The 19,339-nt window shown below is 43.9% G+C and overlaps 1 protein-coding gene across 9 annotated transcripts in view; it reads right to left on the reverse strand.

Moving 5' to 3' along the window:
* Positions 1–6,306: 6,306 nt before the first annotated feature.
* Vrk1 (VRK serine/threonine kinase 1) overlaps positions 6,307–19,339 on the reverse strand; it is a 69,040-nt gene continuing 56,007 nt past the window's right edge. For 2 of the 9 annotated variants that reach the window (XM_035445481.1, XM_035445482.1), the window contains exons 12-15: positions 16,936–16,989; positions 11,507–11,597; positions 10,497–10,568; positions 6,307–6,481 (exon numbers count right to left, since the gene is read on the reverse strand). In XM_035445481.1, coding sequence (XP_035301372.1) covers positions 6,450–6,481; positions 10,497–10,568; positions 11,507–11,597; positions 16,936–16,989 — 249 coding nt within the window. In that variant the 3' untranslated portion in view covers positions 6,307–6,449. The remainder of the gene's footprint in view (positions 6,482–10,496; positions 10,569–11,506; positions 11,598–16,935; positions 16,990–19,339) is intronic. The other 7 variants (XM_035445483.1, XM_035445485.1, XM_035445484.1 and 4 more) reach the window with 7 other exon arrangements.

The raw sequence follows: 19,339 nt of genomic DNA on the forward strand, positions 1-19,339 counted from the left end.
GCAGCCCAAAGACAGCTCGCTTCTTTTGTGCTCAGAACTTTACATTCAAATGGGGCTATCGACAATAACACCAAAAAAGACACCCATCTTAAAGTTTCCTATTTCCCCTCAATTTTGCTCCACTAACAGACAACTGGGTATTACTGCGGCTGCTCATTTAGTCTGACCCCTCCCACACTGTGTGTGCATCACACAGTTCCCTGGGAAGAGCAGGTGTTAGGATTCTTGCCCTCAAAGCGTGTTTCTGCAGGCTATAGTTTCTCTGACCTCTACAGGGACAGGGGCCCTGGACACCATTTTGATGTAATTTCAGCCACCTGAATTTTTTTTAACACTTTGCATGGCATATTGAAAACTCATCTTAGGGACTGCAGCTCCTGGGTTACATGAGCTTTTCAAAACCCTGGTTTGGGGATTTAGAGAAGTGGGAAGCAGGGGTTTTGAACCAAAACTATGCACATCTTAAAAGATGTCTGAACAGCTCTTCAAATTATGTTGTATGGGAATTATATTTGCATAAGCTTTTAACTATCTGCCAGGGATTTCTGTATGCACAATGTGTATGTGTTGGGAGGCACAGGGGAGCCACGCCATACACCCTTGGAACCACAATACCAACCAGCCTAGAATACGCACCTCTCCAGCTGAATGTATCATATTCTGTAAGTCACTGAATGAAGACAGACTGTCAGGGTATTTTGTTTTACACTCTTGGTAGGGAAGGATGCTGCAAAGTGCTCAGGACACATCAAGTATTTAAAAAAAAAAAAGCCTTATTATTGGTACGCATGTGTCTGAGGGCACATTTGCATGGGGTGCCTGTGTGTGAGAGTGGATGTGCGTGTGCATAGGTGTGCAAGTCAAAGGGCCACTCACTTTAAAGTCCAGCTCTCTCCTTCCACCATGAGTTCTGGTACAAATTCGGGTTGTCAGGCATCCATGGCCAAGTGCCTTTCACCTGCCTAGCCATCTTGCTTGCCCAGCCTTGGGGACAGCAAAGACACACCTCTTGCGTGTTAGCTCACCTCTCAGGCATGTGCTGGAGGCAGCAGACAGACAGCAATCTGGAGCTGCTGTGCACCGGTGCTGGAATGCCACTCCTCCTAGCACGGCCCTCCTCTCTACCCAGGCAGCTAAGAGAACCACTGCATTTCCCAGCTGGGCCTTGTCCTGCCAACAGACCACCCCAGGACCCTCCTTCCAGTCCTCAGGTGCCCTGATGCCTTAAAAGTCATGTTAAATATTTCTGACTTTAAAGACTCCAGTGCCTCCATTTAGTGGCCACCACGCACATGATAAATCTCCACAGGAGAGCTGGGCAGTGCTCAGTTGATGCCACAATGAGGGAATCTGGTCCCTGATGGGGACAGTAAGAGGAGAGTACCTCTCTCAGATTTGAGAATTGTGTACCAATTTTCATCAAGGTCAGAAAGTTTAACTGAGCAATTTTCTATTTTATAAGTTCTTGTTTTTATATGTATGAATGTTTTGCCTGTATGTATGTCTGTGCACTATGTGTGTGTTGGGTACCCAAGATGACCAGAAGAAGTCATTGGATCCCCTGGAACTGGAGTTAAAGCACAAAGTTAATCTGTCAAAAGGTTTTCGAGTACACATTTGGTACAGCCTATGGGTGGCTGTACATAAGGCATACCCCTGACTGCTTGTGGGTTTCCACACAGGAAGTTCTGGCCACCCCCACTCTGCTAAGGCTGCACTTACAGGAACACAGGCATAGCTCTATGGCGTCTTTACTGAGGCTGCAGCAGTTTGCAGCTTTTGAGCATTCCTAAATTTGTAGTGTAGCTTGAGAGGTGATAACATTTCTGCACTGAGCAAATTCAGCTGTTAGCAACCACTGAAAACAACCACAGAAAATTCTTCCTTGAGAGAGAGAGAGAGAGAGAGAGAGAGAGAGAGAGAGAGAGAGAGAGAGAGAGAGAGAGAGAGAGAGCGCACATCCGTACGTTTGTGGAGGGTACAGTTCCCCCTCACCTAATGGCATACATGAACTACAACAAATTCCACTTCAATTGCAAATTCAGAAACTTTACAACAAAAGTCATGTTAAATATTTCTGATTAGAAGATATTTTACTACACTGGCAGAAATTACAATGGAAACCAACAGACGAAAACAGCCATAAAAATAAATCCTTATAAAAATTCTAAAGTAATTAGAAACAAATAAAAAAAAAAACATGGCAAATGGCTCTGGTCATTATTCTATAAGCAATATGCACAAACACACTGAATTTACAAAAAAAGAACTGTTTAGCTAGCAACAACAACAAATTCACCTGACCTAGAAAAACAATCAACTCCTGGCTGAGACTAGAACAAACCCAGAGTCTGTTGGTTTAAACAACGGGCTCAGGTCCAAGGCCAAGGTATAGATACTATTCCTGGTGAAGCCCTACCTAGGAAACAGACCACACTTTCTGCCTCCTCTTATAAGCAACCATGCTGATGTCATCCAGCAGATTCCACCCTGGTGACCCTATTACTTTCCAAAACACCCCTTCCAATACTCACACCTCAGTATGGTAGGGACAGAGTGGCTCAGGCAGAAGGCAGATGGGACACAAATATTCACTCACAGCATTAGATGCCATCAAGATGGAGACCAGGCAAACCAGGGCAAAGTGCTAACACAGACTTTGATAAAAACAACATGAGACCACACACCAGTTTAGCCATTTTCATAGTCTTTGGCCTAGTGTTCACTTTTTTTAAAATCTTGAGAATTGGTCAGAGATGTCAACAATGACATCTGCCCAATTTTGTTCAAAAACATTGTTTATAATGTGAAACACTGGTAAAAATTTAAAGTCCAGTATTAAAGTTATAAAAATATCAAAATCCAAGAAGAAAGACACACTACAGTTATGTTCATGAAACCATGTTCAGGAGACCATGGAGTGGTATATTAAGTATTTAAAATAAAGTGTAAAAAGTTAACATAAAGTGTGACTATGAACAGTGAGTGTCTGAGAGTGGTAGTTTAGTTACTGCATATTTTAAATCCTCTACAATGGCTGTGTATTAGTAAAACCCTCCAATCGTTGCAATGTACAACATATAAAAAAGAAACATAATATTCTACAGCATGCATCCAGATACACAAAGACAAACTGCACCTCCACACTGAGGCAGTGCTGTGCAACTTGGGTCTGTATAGGCACAGCTAATTCAGCATTCAAGGGAATGAGCTCCTGTTTACCGGTCTGGTCTAAGTGTTCTTTCTGTCTTAGGAAAGCACCACTGAAGAACACAGGAAGCTGTTTTTCTTAGGGCTTAACTGGCTACCATTGCTGAATCCCTCTCTGCTAACACACAAGCTTGCCACAAGTGATGGATGATCCTCAAGAGTCAGAAAACATCACATCACTGAGGACAGGACAAAGTGTAACCAAAACAGCACAAAACTAAGTGCACATGGTTAGAGAGTGGATGCCGGGCTGCAAGAGGAGAACAGGGACTGCAAACCCACTCCTCAGGAACTGGCAAGAAGATAATAACTCAAGGACCTGAAATGGGCAGATAATAGCAACAACTGTAGGTGCTGACATGGCTCAAGCTGGGAAGAACCATACTCCATAGGGAGTGAAGGCTCGGGAGAACAAGGGACCCACTAGCTGATGGGAATCAATCGGGCTACTTCTGGCTAGTAGTTCTTCACTAATTTATGTAGCCCTGCCAATATAGTAACATTTGAGAAAATGTCAGCACTTGTTTAAAACAATATGTGAGGAAATATTTGTTTTCTTAATATTTAACCAACAGGTTGTGCTGTTTTGTGTTTTAAAAAATAAAAAAGGCTATGGCACACAAACACATCACACACATTTTATCCTATTTTAAGCATCAATGTGTTTAAAACAGAACTTGGGAGTCGCTTTAGGTGTTACAAATAGACTCAGGCCCGACACACTGCTCAGCATTACAATCCTATGTTCTAAGGAGAGCAGCAGTCACTGCCCCACATGGGTTCCCTTCTCCTTTAAGCTACTGCAGCTCTAACTTCAGAGCACTGACTTACTAGCCTCTGGAGCTGCAGCTCCGCTTCACACTTCTGTCCCAGTGATGACCAAGTTGTGTGACAACTCAACAGTTCACAGAGCCAGAGTCACGCTCTATACTGCTGTCCATCCACACAATTGTTTACCCAGTACTGTCTTTAAGCACTGAGATGACAACTTGAGTCTTGGCCTAGGTTGTGCCGGTTATATTGAACATACACAATGACTGCCCACACTATCAAACACACTACACATGGTACTTATTCACCCATTACAACGTATGTCTAATCCTGATACCTCTAGCTGTAATTTTTGAGGAATATCTCTTGAAACTGTTCATAAATCTGCTAAATTTTTCTGAGCACTATTTCTCAAACAACTTGGAACACTCTACATATTGTTTTCCAATCACAAAAATATTGCATCTAATATGGGAGTGCACAGCTGTAACCTCTGCAACTAGTGTGGGGTGCACAGCTGTAATCTCTGCAGCTAGTGTGGGGTGCACAGCTGTAATCCCTGCAGCTAGTGTGGGGTGCATAGCTATAATCCCTGGAGCCAGTGTGGGGTGCACAGCTGTAACCTCTGCAACTAGTGTGGGGTGCACAGCTGTAACCTCTGCAACTAGTGTGGGGTGCACAGCTGTGACCTCTGCAATTAGTGTGGGGTGCACAGTTGTAATCCCTGCAGCTAGTGTGAGGTGCACAGCTGTAATCCCTGGAGCCAGTGTGGGGTGCACAGCTATAATCCCTGGAGCCAGTGTGGGGTGCATAGCTATAATCCCTGGAGCCAGTGTGGGGTGCACAGCTGTAATCCCTGAAGCCAGTGTGGGGTGCACAGCTGTAATCCCTGCAGCCAGTGTGGGGTGCACAACTGTAATCCCTGGAGCCAGTGTGGGGTGCACAACTGTAATCCCTGGAGCCAGTGTGGGGTGCACAGCTGTAATCCCTGGAGTCAGTGTGGGGTGCACAGCTGTAATCCCTGCAGCCAGTGTGGGGTGCACAGCTGTAATCCCTGGAGCCAGTGTGGGGTGCACAGCTATAATCCCTGGAGCCAGTATGGGGTGCACAGCTGTAATCCCTGGAGCCAGTGTGGGGTGCACAGCTGTAATCCCTGGAGCCTGTGTGGGGTGCACAGCTGTAATCCCTGGAGCCAGTGTGGGGTGCACAGCTATAATCCCTGGAGCCAGTATGGGGTGCACAGCTGTAATCCCTGGAGTCAGTGTGGGGTGCACAGCTGTAATCCCTGGAGTCAGTGTGGGGTGCACAGCTGTAATCCCTGCAGCCAGTGTGGGGTGCACAGCTGTAATCCCTGCAACCACTGTAGCATGGGCACACACTGATAATCCTAGCCTTTGGGAGGTAGAGGTAGGCAGGTCAGGAGTTTGAGGGCAAATGGGCTATATAAATCAGATTTAGAAAACCAGAAAAACAAATCCAATAAAATCTCTAGAGAATTTGGGTTTGCTTTACAAATTATCATTTCTACAAACATGAAATTGCATGAAAAACAATCTAAGTGGGCAAGTGTTTTAGTCAGTGTTCTATTGCTATGAAGAGACATCATTACCACAGCAACTCTTATAAAGGAAAACATTTAATTGGGGCTGGCTTATAGTTTCAGAGGTTTAGCCCACCATCTTCATGGCAACATGCAGGCAGACATGGTGCTGGAGAAGATGAGAGTGCTACATCTTGATCCACAGGCAGCAGCAGGAATCTGTGCCCACAATGGGTGCAGCTTGAGCACCTGAGACCTCAAAGCCCACACTCCACTTCCTCCAACAAGGCCCTACTCCCTATGGGCCAAGCATCCAAAGACAGAAGTCTATGGAGACCATTCCTTTTCAAACCACCCCAGGGTTCTGTACACTCTGCTCACAGGACCTCCTTGAAGGGCGCCAGCATCTTTGGTGCTGCCACCACTGAGTGACTGACCTCTGTCCACTGTCTTCCTATCATTCATATTCCATACTATTCTTACATAATCTGAACTTAAAATAGGTGTTTCTCACAAATACATTGTACTCACTGCACTCTTTCTTTGTGCATAAAGCAGGTATTCAATTAATGCTTGTGGAAAAGAACAGAATCCATGCAGACCAAACTTTATTGTCATAACAAATTAAGTACTTACACTGAGCAAAAGAGACCTCTAAGTTCTGCACTTCCTAAAAGCAAGGAGCCAGACCCGGCACATACTCCCAAGCCCCAAGACCACGTAGGTTGTAACAACTAAGGATTCAGGTATTTTATAAACTACCCTTCAATAAAGTACACAAAATATTCATTTTAAAAGAAGTTTTTCAAAAAAATAGCATTTAATTATTACTACAACCCCAGAAGACTCACATGAAAATAAAACATAAAATAGAAAAGGAGAAAAAAAAAGTCAATGAATAGGCAGGAAAGTTGGTTCCCGGCATCTTTTACTTCTGGACTTTCTTTCGGGTTCTTGAACCTTGAAGAAGAATCAGAGAAAGTCACATTAGTAATCATTACCTCAAAAGCAAGGAGTCAAAAACACAAATCTCTTTGTGTCTGACTGTGTGTGTGGAGATGAACTCCACACAGGGCCTCACTGTATCTGGAGAGTCTATGAAATGTCAAAATACTTCCTAGGCTTAGCCCACCAGTAAAATAAGATCGCAGTACTTCTCCCCAAGATGTGTTTTATAAAATCTGAAACATTAACTTCCAGTGTAACTTGGGTTTACACAAGGCACAAAAAGCAAGAGGGTTTGCTTCATGAGTTGTCTTTAACAACCTACTCCCCATGCTCACAGGCAGGAATGCACTGAGCTGTGCTAAGGGGACAGTCCTCCCTGTTGGCACTCACAGCTAACCCTGATTTAAGGCCCCCAGGAACACTTCCTATCACCTCACAAGGGGATCCCTCCCCCCAGTCTGACTACACTGCCCTAAACAGCTTCTACCCCCATCCTGACCACACTGCCCAGCACCGGCCCCATGCTCTTCCTCAGCCTCAAGCTGTCTGGGACAGAATGACCCACAGCACTGGAATGAGAGCATCCTGGTAGTTGATAGTTAGTTAATCAACTTCTTTTTGGAAATGGTAGAACTTTCTTTAAGTCTGAGACAAAATTTCTAATCCCACACAAGTAATTATAGTTTCTAAAGGTATTCTGATTATGGGCGGTTTTAGTTACTTAGCTGGAAAATCAGTTTTAAAATTTTTTTTCAGTTAGTGTCTGTTCAATTATCGTTCAGCTCAGTCACAGCAAACCTTAAGACTTTTGTGAGGGCCCATCCCACCACTCACACAGCTAATACACTATGGCTGACTAACAATCTGGGGCTTTTCTTAACTGTGATATAGTGGTAGCTAGAGACTCCTAAAGCCCTGGCCCTTGCTGAGTGTGCACAGGCAGTAATGGTTGCTGTGGTGGTGGTGAGGAGCCCTGCTCCTGTAAGCAACCCTCACCTAGGACCCCGTAAGAACCCTGATGAAACTCTCTGGGCAGGAACTAACTAGCCAGGTAGGTAAACAAATGGAGACATGGAAGTAGGAGAGGGAGTAGGTGGGAAGAGAAGGGTATCTGTGGAAGTATGGCAGGAACAAACATGTCCTATGGAACCATGAAAGCATGAGTACCACAACAAATCCATTATTGTGCACAGTTAACCTACACAATGAAAATAAGCTAAAAGGACTGGAGAAGGATGAGATTAAAAGCTTTGATAGTGTAAAAAAAAATTCCATGGTATATTTTGAGGTTTTTATTTCTAGAATTGTAAAGTTAAATCTACAAAGAAAACAATGCTATGAGTGTGAGGCTGTGCTGACAGCCATCTCAAAATCAACACCACCCAGCAGCTCCCTTCCAGTGAGCTGTGCGTCCCAACACGGCAGACACCAAGGTGCCTGCCACACGGGATTCAAGCAATACTCTCTTACAAACGTCTTAACTTGGCAATTCACTCTTAAGCTGCATATCACTGTTTACCCTGTGGTCTAGACTTACTTAGCACTGCTTACCCCCATGGTCTAGAATTAGGACTGCTTACCCTGTGGTCTAGATTTAGCACTGCTTTCCCTGTGATCTAGACTTGGTATTGCTTGTTGCAATTCAGAATGCTGCTGCCTCCTGGAATCTAAAGACTCAGAACCGACCATCACCGGGAGTCTGTGCTGTACAAGGCAGTTCAGTGTCTCACCTAATGATCAGTTGTTCTGCTATACTCATGTCTCTTTAAAATACAACCATGTTCACAACACAGTACTGCTGGCAACAGATCTAATCATAAAACTAACATGTAAAATCTGATAGCTGAAAAATAAAATACATGAGTTTGGGGAAACCCTCCCACCATTTTATAAATATGTGAACGTGGGGAGCATCCCAGCAGGGTTGTCTTGAAAAACATCTGGTCTCTGACTGCTTGGTATTTTCCCAGCCCTCGGTGCTTCACGACTAAGTAATCTCCAGAAGAGTAGTCCCCACTGTCCAACAGGGACAAGCACATAAGCCATAAGTGTCATGGCCCCATCAACTAATTTTTAGTCAATTTTGAAATATTGGCACGGTTTTGAAATACCAGAATACACATGGCTTTTAAGGCTTATCATTTTGTAAGGGGGAAAAATTACTTGCAGCAAATAACCAAATTTCCTCAATTGGTAAAAATTATGCCTTGCATAAAAATAAAAGGATTAGAGGCTTCTGTTCTTGGTGGGTACCACCACCACCCCTCTCTCTCTCACAGCCTGCACAATGACACACAGAAAGCTTTCAGAGTGTGTTCCCACACAATAGGCCCCCAACTATTCCAAATGAGTTTAGGTGTATCAAGAAAATTACACGCAGTTTTAAAATGGTCTAAATAGATATTAAAGTAAAGCTGCTCCCATTTTGTGAGGCACAGCATTCTAAAAGATCACACAGTGAGAAAAGTCTCTCACCACATTGTAAACCATAAATTGTGTTTGAAAATAAAATTGTTAATGAAGAAACTGACATTTCTAAAGCTGCCGTTAAAGGCAGCCATTCTTAAAACACATTTATGACACAAAACCCTAAAGCCCCAACCACAAAATTCATGGAATTTATCATATTTCTCAAAATATTAAAAAACTCAAAGGCAAAAATGTGCCCTCTCTATCAAGTGACTTAAACTGATGAGTATTAATGTATATACATTTACATGACACTTGGCCTGTTTTTTTTCTTCTCCCTAGAATCAATAACATTTACCAACCACCTCAAGAAATACTTCTCCCCCATGAATATTCTGATAGTAAAATAAGTACCCTTGTACTTATTATGGGGAGGGGTTGTCTACAACAAGAAAACAAAACAAAACAAAAACATTTAAGCAAATGTTGGGCATAGTGGTGAATCCCTTTAATCTCAACTGGGAGGGGGGTACAGAGACAAAGGGATTCTGAGTTCAAAGTCAGCCAAGGCTACCTAGAGAGTTAGAGGCCTGTCAGGGTTACAGGGTAAGACCATCTTAAAGGGAAAACCAAAAAACCTAAGCAAAGTTGTAGGGAGAGGCCCTGGATACCTGTACCGTGGTCACAGGTATGTAGAGGGGTATGATAAAGAGCGGGGAGGAGAGGCGCTAGCAGGGCGTTGGGGTGATACCACACGTCTGGTACCAGCTAAGAGGGAACAAAATCGAACATGGGATAGGTTATTAACTGGTATATTTATTAAGAAGGAATACTCACACGAGGAGCCAATAACCAGATTGGCATTCCGAGAAGCCCAGTCCCAGATGCCTCCAAGACCTGGTCTAGGCCAGTGCCTCTCCTCCTTGCTCTTTATTGTACCCCTCTATGGTACCTGTGACCACACCCAAAGGAGCATGGTGTGGTCAGCGGCACAGGTATCCAGGGTCTCTCCCTACACAAAGTCATTCTGAGTTTGCATGAATATAGAAGAATCTGATCATTCTTAAAAAGTTATAACAGCCAGGTGTGGTTGCTCATGCCTTTAATCAGGAGGCAGAGGCAGGCAGATCTCTGAGTTCTAGGCCAGGCTGGTCTAGGACTGTGACACAGAGAAACCCTGTCTTGAAAAGAAAAAGAAAGAAAAAAAAAAAAAAAAAGTTACAGTAAAGCAATCTGAGCAGTCCTAAATAGGGAGTCTCATCTATGTTCAGTGACACTTTCTCATAAGAATTGCCAGCTACAGTTACTACAATCTTATACCAAAACTGCCAGCACTAAGAAGGGCTCATAGTTACCCCAAGAATTTTAAGTCACACACCCTCAAAGCGAAGACCTCTGTGTTCATCAAGCAGCATGCAGGCCAAAGACCCACAGGCAGCTAAGAGAGCCTGTCTGACTACAGCACATCTGGGGCCTGCCTGTACTGCCTCCTAGTCTGGCCTCCTACAACATGGGACTCAATCAACTGCAGTGACACGGCTGCTTTAGAGCTCAGAGGTGTGTTCAAAGGTAAGCACGGAATGTCTTCATCAGTGCTACTTAGTGCGTTCCCACTCACTGTCAGAGCTGCTGCAGCTCGCCTCTGGCTGAGACATGCTTCCATGCATTGCTCCTTGGGACTCCTCACTTCCTAGTGACAAAATGAACAAGACAGGGAAGGAGGCAGTAAAAAACAAACAGTAGCAAATGGGAGACGGCAGCATTAGAAGGAAACAAACGACTGCAGAGCGTTGGCCTCCGGAGTGAACTGACACCCTCCTAGAATCCCAGCGACTCTCTGGGTACCTGCAGATGAGCCCAACCATGTTGGACCCATAATATATAAGGAGAAAATGCTTAAAAAAAAAAAATCAGAATAAAGGTGGCTGTCATTCAAAAGTTGTTTTCCAACATGTACCAGAGCCACTGTCAAAATACAGTGCTGACCTAGGTCAACAGGCCATTTATGCTATCATGGCATTTTTGCCCAAAAGAAGACTACTCATCAGAAATTAAGAAATGCCCAAGGACCAACAAACTAATAAACAAAATGTTAAGGAAGAGGAAAGAACTTCAAAAAGCACTCAGCCCAGGAAAGCACTGCATGGGGACACCAACACATCAGACAAGTCTGCCTTTGCTGATGCCATTTCTAACGGTGGCTTTACAGGCCCTGCCTTCAGTGCCAGCCTCTAACTACAAGTAACTTCAAAGCTTTGTTTTTGAATCAACTGCTTTAAAAAGTGAAGTCTGCACGCTTGAGACCCTCACCTCCTAACTGGCTGAGATGGCTGCAGAGAAGAGGACTGCAGCACAAGTGAGAAGCTCGGTGAGAGAGAGTGTAGAGCTGTGGGCCTGACCCGCAGTTCTGGTCTCTACCTCCTAAGGTCCCGTCATGACTGCTGTGAAGAGTGATCGACATGGTGTGTGCATGAAAGACAACCCAATACATACTATCCAATACAAAACCTAGCCACACTCTATTCTATGATCAAATCAAAGTATCATGACTCACGTGGTTGGTCTGTCATGTGGGAGGAGTGCAACCTGGGGCTGTATAAGGAAGGACTGAGCAAGGCCCTCACTTACGAGTCTGTATGGCGTATCCCACCGGTGTGTCCGAGCATTCCATGTCTTCCACACCACACACAGTGCTGTCTTCTGCTTCTTTCTTCCTCTTCTTACATATGAAAGAAAGTTTAAAAGACGGGAGAGAAAGAAAGAGATGTAGTCTGGGGTCCACATAAGCAAATACACATAAATTAGCAGATCTAAGTGTGAGTCTCAAAACCTACAAGGTCTAAGGGAAGGACCAGGAGCATAGGTCTCCAACTATAGTCAGCCTGGGTGGGGGTCTTTTCTTCCACCACCTCTAACTTCCCGGGCTTTAGTCTACTACTAAGTCATGCTTGATCAAGAAGAAACTGTTTCAGGACATGAAATGTTTACCAACTTGCTGTCACCTTCACAGGCCAGTGACACTCATTCTACGTAACATGGATGGAGAGGCTGTGAGCCTGAGAAATGGAAAGATACACACCTCGCTTCACACCTGGAATCTAAATTTGATGGCAAATTCTGTCCATGTACCAGGTGTTTCTTTAGAATGTTCCTTAGTGCCCTAAACATGGCTGTGATTGACCTTCTAAGAACAAAGTTCTCCTGATCATCTGGAAGCCAATTCAGATTATCCACACAAGGTCCCGAAATCTTCCATGTTGTTGGCCGTGGCATCTGGACAATGTGCTTGTCCTCCTTTGCTTCTCACTCTTCAAAAACACGCTACAAGACTGAGCTAATCCAATTCTGTCTTAGTCATTTAATTAGCTAACATCCCTCTATAGGTGTTTTTATTGGCAATAAATATAAAACATTTAATTTTTCATGTAGCCTTATCCTATGCAGTTTGTCCAAAGTTAAATGTGTAGCAGTCCGAATTCCAATCCGGAGCCTCTCTCAGTTCCCTGAAGTAATTCTGGATCGCTTAGAAATGCGTCTGACACATCCCAGACTCCACAGCTCGATGCAACAGGACGTCCTCAATACATGGTCTAGCAATTAAGTTCCTTGCTACAGGCCATTCTGTGTACACTGCAGAAGATAATATTCACTGACAGCACAGCATTCTTTCCCTAATGGTAACCACAGGTTCTGCCCCAGATAATGAAGCTGACCTGTGCAAGCTACTGTGTTTCATAGCCAGTTCTTAGAACCACTGTAGGTGCATCCCCATCAAGCCCTCTGTTTTAAGGCATGTATAAGGTGGCTGCAGAAGGTCAGAACTCAGAGGAACCTAGCCTGTCCCTGATGAAAAGGGCTCACATACACAGAACCACCCGATTAAACCTTAAGGAACTTTCAATGGCACTCACTTAGGAGATTTGTATAAGAAGGTATTGCTTCTCAAACACAGCCATAAGAACAGCTCTAACTTCACATAGCTGATGAGGGAAGGGGAGAATGCCTTACATCTTTCTTTTCCGAAGTGTTGCTTCATGATTACCATCTAAACCCTGCTGGGTTGAACAGATTGGCTCGATAATTACATACAATAACTGCAGTGGGCAGGTAACCCTCAGCTGGCACGGGCAGCTCCCCTGTGAGAGCTTCCATATGCAAGTGCACTGATGGAGTGCGTTAGGTACGTCTTTCCTGCCGGTTCACAGGCCTGATTAACGGCAGCCAAGACTCCAAGGTTATCGTGTCAGCAGACTTGTGATGCATTAGGCAGGGATAAACACAGACACTTTCGTACGTTCAGACCAAAATTAAGGAGGAATATTTCAGAGTTGTTCTGTGTTCCATATAGAACAGAAAGCAGTTTCCAGATTTTAGAGGGTAGTTTTTAAAAGCTCATTATAAAGGAGCTAGCCAACATTTCCTACCAAAGAAGCCTAGTACATTCACTCTGTTTTGAAGCTTATTTAATACAAATGAGCATTCTTAATCTCCATACAGGTGAATTACAAGGAATGAAAATCAGACAGCATTCAGCCAAGGAAAGGAACACCTGTGCATCAGGGGAAGCGGTGGGTCACATTCATCCACACACCAACTGGTAGCTCCTACCCAACTTTCCTGACAGCACATGCTGTCTGGGGAAAAAGAGCCCATGGTCGAAAAATTACCAGTTAGCAAAATAAAACGAAGACAGTCTAGCTTAACAGTGTGTAAGGATGGCACATGGCTCATATGGTAACACCCAACATCCCAAACAAGAAGCTGCTGGGCTCTCTTCTGGGCATTTGTCAGCATTCTTAGGCTTTGGGTCTGCGGGTGTGGGTTCCCCTCAAAATGAAAGGCTTCCCAAGTGGCTGTGCCAATCTCTGATTCTGAGAGAGTCTATGCCATGTCTCACAGGTACCTTTATTTGCATTTATAAATGAAACCAAGATACTATACGACACACAGGGGCAACTTACAAAATACACATGGGATAGAGTTTGCTTTTAATTCAACACAGAAAAAGGTCTTGAAAAATGGGTTTATTTCAAAGGACATTAGTGTATATAATATATATTACACATTATGTTTTTAAAGTGTTCAGATATTCTAGGTTAAAATTCAGTTAATTAGCTGCTTCTCACTTCCAATTTAGAAACAGGAAGACAAATCAGCTGGATGTATTGGACTGATAATTTACTAACAGTCTAAACACTGACTGGAGACCAAGCAAGCTGTTTCAACAGACAACAAAAATCCTGAGAGGCAAAGCCACAGAAGACCATGTCCAAAAACATCTGACACCTCTAGGAAACACCAGCTAGACCCACGGCCATCGTCAAAAAAGCAAGAGATGCTCTCAGGGTGCCTTCCCCTCACTACAGGCTTCATTTTTGTTTTAAAAACAAAGAACCTAAAATTCCCAGCCAAAGATCTCCAGGCACAAATATGTACAAACCAGTTTATCTTAGTTGCCAGAGCCCAGTAAAGTCACCATGAAAATGCATGCGCGCGTGCATGCGCGCACGCACACACACACACACACACACACACACACACACACACACACACACACACACACACACAAAATGACTGTTCTACTCTCTAGGAGTAACCAAGGACATTAGTTACTAAAAGCAACTGGGGGAGAATGACGTGAGGGGCAGCAAACATGGTGTCACAGAACCTGCAGCCTACAAGATTCAGTTAAAAAGTACTAGATGAAAACAACAAAGACAGGGACACAAGAAAGCCAAAGAGAATGTGTTCCTTGTTTCTCAGCTCAGGGCGACAAGGAGACTACAACCCAGAGGTCCTTATTCCCACTGCAGTCCTCTGGCAGAAGTACATCTCCTCCTTATGTGATCTGTGAGCGTGGAGTAGCCGTCAGTAACCTCTGTGCCTTACTCAGACGGACCTTTCCAAGGAGGGAGAGTGCACCGGCCTGTGCTCTTGTCGGAGTGACTGTCACATCTCTACTTCCTTACACGTGTTCTTCTAGGGTAGGTTTCCTAACCCTAGCCGAGCTTTAGCACGATGCCATACACAGATCTGCACACACAGCAGCTATTTAACTACTGCAACCATGGCAGAGATTAGCTCAGTCTTACCTAGGCCTGCCAAATGCTGTACTATTTGAGTGGAAACTAAAGAATCAAGATACACTTGAAGAAAACATCAGAAAAGATCATCTACAATTGGAAGGAGAAATTAAAACATGGGAAATTGGATAGGAAATGAACAAATGACTCTTAAGAACGGCTGATGATTTGAAAGCCCACCCAATACTGCTAGGGTGCAGTGAAATGCTTGCTGTTTGAGGTGGGACAGGGATGAAGCCTGTTGCAAGAACAAGGAACACTGTAAAGTCTCCTCGGAGCACCAGCCTCTACCCAATGAAGACAGTGTCTACTGTGTGCTGGTGCAGTGACTAACTTCTTCTGAACATTATAAAAACAAATAAAATAGATGCAAACAGCCTGACATGGTAGCGTACACCTTTAATCCCAGCACTCAAGGAGGTAAAGCAGGCAGATCTCTGAGGGTGGAAAGCCAGCCAGATCGACATAATAAGTTCCAGGCCAGTGGGGGCTATACAGTGAGAATCTGTCTCACCAAAAAAAAAAAAAAAAAAAAAAAAAAAAAAAGAGGAGGAGGAGGAATTAAAGTAGAAAAGTACTCCAGCTTTTAGGAAAGCATTAAACACACATGCGCCAGCCTCTACACCTGTCTGCCTTTTCATACACTGTATGAAAACCCTTTCCATTTTCCACAAGCGGGTGCCCCATGGAGTCCTACGCACATGAGATTTCATTGTATAAAGTATCCATTCTTAAGCAGGATATATAATATATAACATTAACATGCCTTAGTGGTCAACTCACCATTTTCTAGTTATTTGTCTAATTTCATTCTCCTAACAATTTTAATCTGCTCTGAGGATAAGAAGAAATATAATTCAAGTAATTTTGCCAACTATTAACAAGACTGGGGAGGAGAGTTTCAAAAAGGAAAATGTTTAAATACACAGAGTAGTTCCTGGTTCAAATACCACCAAAGGCTTTACTGTGAGCACCTGAAAGGGTACACCAGAAATCACCAGCAACCATTTAACTGTGTAATGACCACTGATGCATCTGTCTGTGCCGGGCATCACAGGGCAGGCACCCTCCTTACTATCCACCTGCTTACTGTGCAGGCTCGCCTCCTGAGGACCCAGAGAAAGCTGTTTAGAAGCCCTCCTGATATTCATCTTACTAGGGAAAAAAGGTGAGCACAAACATCAGCTGTAGGCACACTATGTGCAGAAATGTCCTAAAGCAGCAGCGTGGGCCTGGGAAGCCGCAGCCACACATCTGAGGACATGTGCGGCCTCTGCAGCAAGGGCTCCCCAGACTAACTTCAGCACGAGCAGCCTGAGAGTCACTCAGACTAATGTGTTTCTAGAGTCAGTGAACTGAAATCTAGAAACTGACGCCTGTGTATACTCTACCATGCTGGAACTAACGTGATTTTTTTCACTGAGGGCCCCATCACTTGTACGACTAACGTCAAAAACTTAAGACGTTTTACGGACAATTCATGGGAAAAGACAAAAATAGGCAGCTAGTTATCTATAATAGTTTATGACTAAAATCACTAGGAGGTTTGGAAGTGCCTTGAGCTTCTCTGAGGTAAACTACACTACAGCTGTGTGATGCCAGCTACATGACCCTAGGCAACTCAGTTTACCTCTTTTGAGAACGGTCCTTTACACACATGGGGATTGGGGGGAGAAAGACAGAGATACAGAGTCAGAGAGAGACAGAGACTGAGAGACAGAGAATTTAGTAACTGCAGGACTGGGTGGGTAGATATGCGCATGTGTAGCCAGAAGCCAACTCTGTGGTTTCTAATGCTCTCCGTCCACAGTTCCATGGCTTCTGGAGATGAAAAAGGAAGCATGCTCTTGCTTACAAAGATTAGTTTCTGAGTTCCAAGATGAGTGATATATCCTTACACAAAGGTTCACCAAGTACCAAGTACGTATGAGGTTTAAACTAACAAAACAAACAAACAAACAAACACACACTTACGTTCTGTGGTGAAAAGCAAAACGATGGGGTAGAATGAAAAGCAAGAGGCCTCATCTGTAAGGGAAAAAAACAGAAATCTAGTAACAAACAAGATTAACCAAACTGAGCCAGGCATTGGTGGTGCATGCCTTTAATCCCAGCACTCGGGAGGCAGAGGCAGGTGGATCTCTGTGAGTTGGGGGCCAGCCTGGTCTACACAGCAAGGGCCAAAACAGGCTCCAAAGCTACACAGAGAAACCTGTCTCTAAAAACAAACAACAAACAAATAAATAAATAAAAAAGATTAACCAAACTGGAAGCTGAGAATTAACACAGCAGTGTCTTTGGCCAAATTACTTTCAGTGAATAAACAGCACCATTTTTGGAAATTGTGGATTCATAAAGTTTACCATTTATAGTAGCTATCTTCAAAAAAAAAAACTTTACTTGAGTTCATAGTTTAAAAAAATGAATCCAATAGATTCAATAACCCCCACAAAATCCTAACAGAAATACAAAACTTGAACACAGAGCACAGAGAAACAACAGACTTGCATTGTTAACAACATGAAACATGGGCTACAGGAGGAAGGCATGTCTCTTGTGGGGCAGCGGACACAGATTCTAATTAAGTCTAAATGTTCACATGCAAACAAATTAAAATGTGTTAGGAAATAAGGGTGGGAACATTTGGGAGACAAGAATCCACAGCTTCTTCCTGTCTAAAACCTGAAGAATGAGCCCAAAACAACCATGTAGAAACATTTCTGCAACAAGCACTATGGCACAAGGCACCACTTCACAGCTACTGAAAGCAGTAGCGGAGAAGAAAGGAGGCCATCCAGGAAGTGAGGTGTGGGTCTATCCACCACTGATTCACACCGGGGAACACCTTTCTAAAAACCTTAACCAGTAATCCCTAATCAGAAAGTGCAGCTGGGCAGTGGTAGCACTCAGAGCAAAGGCACTGGAGGCAGAGGCAGAGGCAGAGGCAGGCAGATCTCCATGTTTGAGGCCAGCCTGGTCTACAGAGTTAGTTCCAGGACAGCCAGGGATACAGAGAGAAGCCCTGTCTCGGCGGGGGGGGGGGGGGAAGACAAGAAATATAAAAGAAAGTGCTGGCCAGGTAGCTCGAAGCTGTACATTTAAAACACCTCTTAAAGGGCGGTGGTGGCGCATGCCTTTAATCCCAGCACTCGGGAGGCAGAGGCAGGCGGATCTCTGTGAGTTCGAGACCAGCCTGATCTACAAGAACTAGTTCCAGCACAGCCTCCAAAGCCACAGAGAAACCCTGTCTCGAACCCCCCCCCCAAAAAAAAAACCACCTCTGAAAAGGAAACACACCCACCCACACACCCTCTACAGTGGCCCACCAAGAGCAAGGCCTGATGGCAAAAGAATCAAAAGCATTCATTACTTAAGAGTTACCAGAACAGATGCCAAAAAAAAAGGGGGGGGGGGGGAGACACGGTGCAAAGCCAGAGACCAGCAGAGTCTTGCTTTCATGATAGAGTTATGAAGCCCCAAGCAATGACTCAAGAGTTCTGCCCCTTTAACTAAGGAGAGAACTGAGGTACAGTTTGAGGAAAAGGAGGTCAGAGGCCTGATGGCCACAGGTTCTCCAACAGGTAGATAAAGTGATTAACAATACTGAGCTCAACTCCCAAACTGTGAGGAAAAGAAAAACAGCTTTGTAAGATGTAAAAGTCATATTCACAGACACAATAATCCAGCAAACCCAGGCAGAGTTTTGTCCACTCAATATAAATGCAATCAAGAGAAAAGTCACACCAGCAAGTTAAACACCAAACACAAAAGGAGAAAATAAAAGAGGGTGGAGAGTTGGCTTAATTTTATAAATATAAAAATTTATAAATCTATCCAAAGCTTAAAAAGGGATTTTAAAAGCCGATGGAAAGTTTTAACAGATTTATTAGTTTTGTGTGTGTGTGTGTGTGTGTGTGTGTGTGTGTGTGTGTGTGTGTGTGTGTGTGTGTGTGTGCCCACATATGCGCACAGACAAACACTCAAGAGCAGGTGCCCACAGAGACCAGAGGCCTTGGATGCTCCTGGAGCTGGAGTTATAGACAGTTAAGAGCTGCCAAGTGTAAGCTCTGAGAGACAAACTTGGGTTCTCTGCTTAAGCAGGTGCTCTTAACCACTGAGTCATCTCTCAAACCCCAATGAAATTGTTTTTAAAAGCAAAAGCAGTTTGGTTGTAATAGTACATACTTCTAATCTCAGGATGTAGGAGGCTGAGGCAGGAAGAGCCAGAGTTTGAACCCAACTTGTGCTATGGAGGGAGAATGAATCAAAAAAGTGTGGAGGAGAGAAAAAGACAAAAGAACTGTCCAGCTAAACAAACAGAACAATCATCATGGTATTTACGTATTAAAAACAGAAAAGCCCAGAGGACAACTGAGTG

Source organism: Cricetulus griseus, chromosome 5, assembly GCF_003668045.3.
Source record: "Cricetulus griseus strain 17A/GY chromosome 5, alternate assembly CriGri-PICRH-1.0, whole genome shotgun sequence".
In the NCBI taxonomy this organism is placed as follows: Eukaryota; Metazoa; Chordata; class Mammalia; order Rodentia; family Cricetidae; genus Cricetulus; species Cricetulus griseus.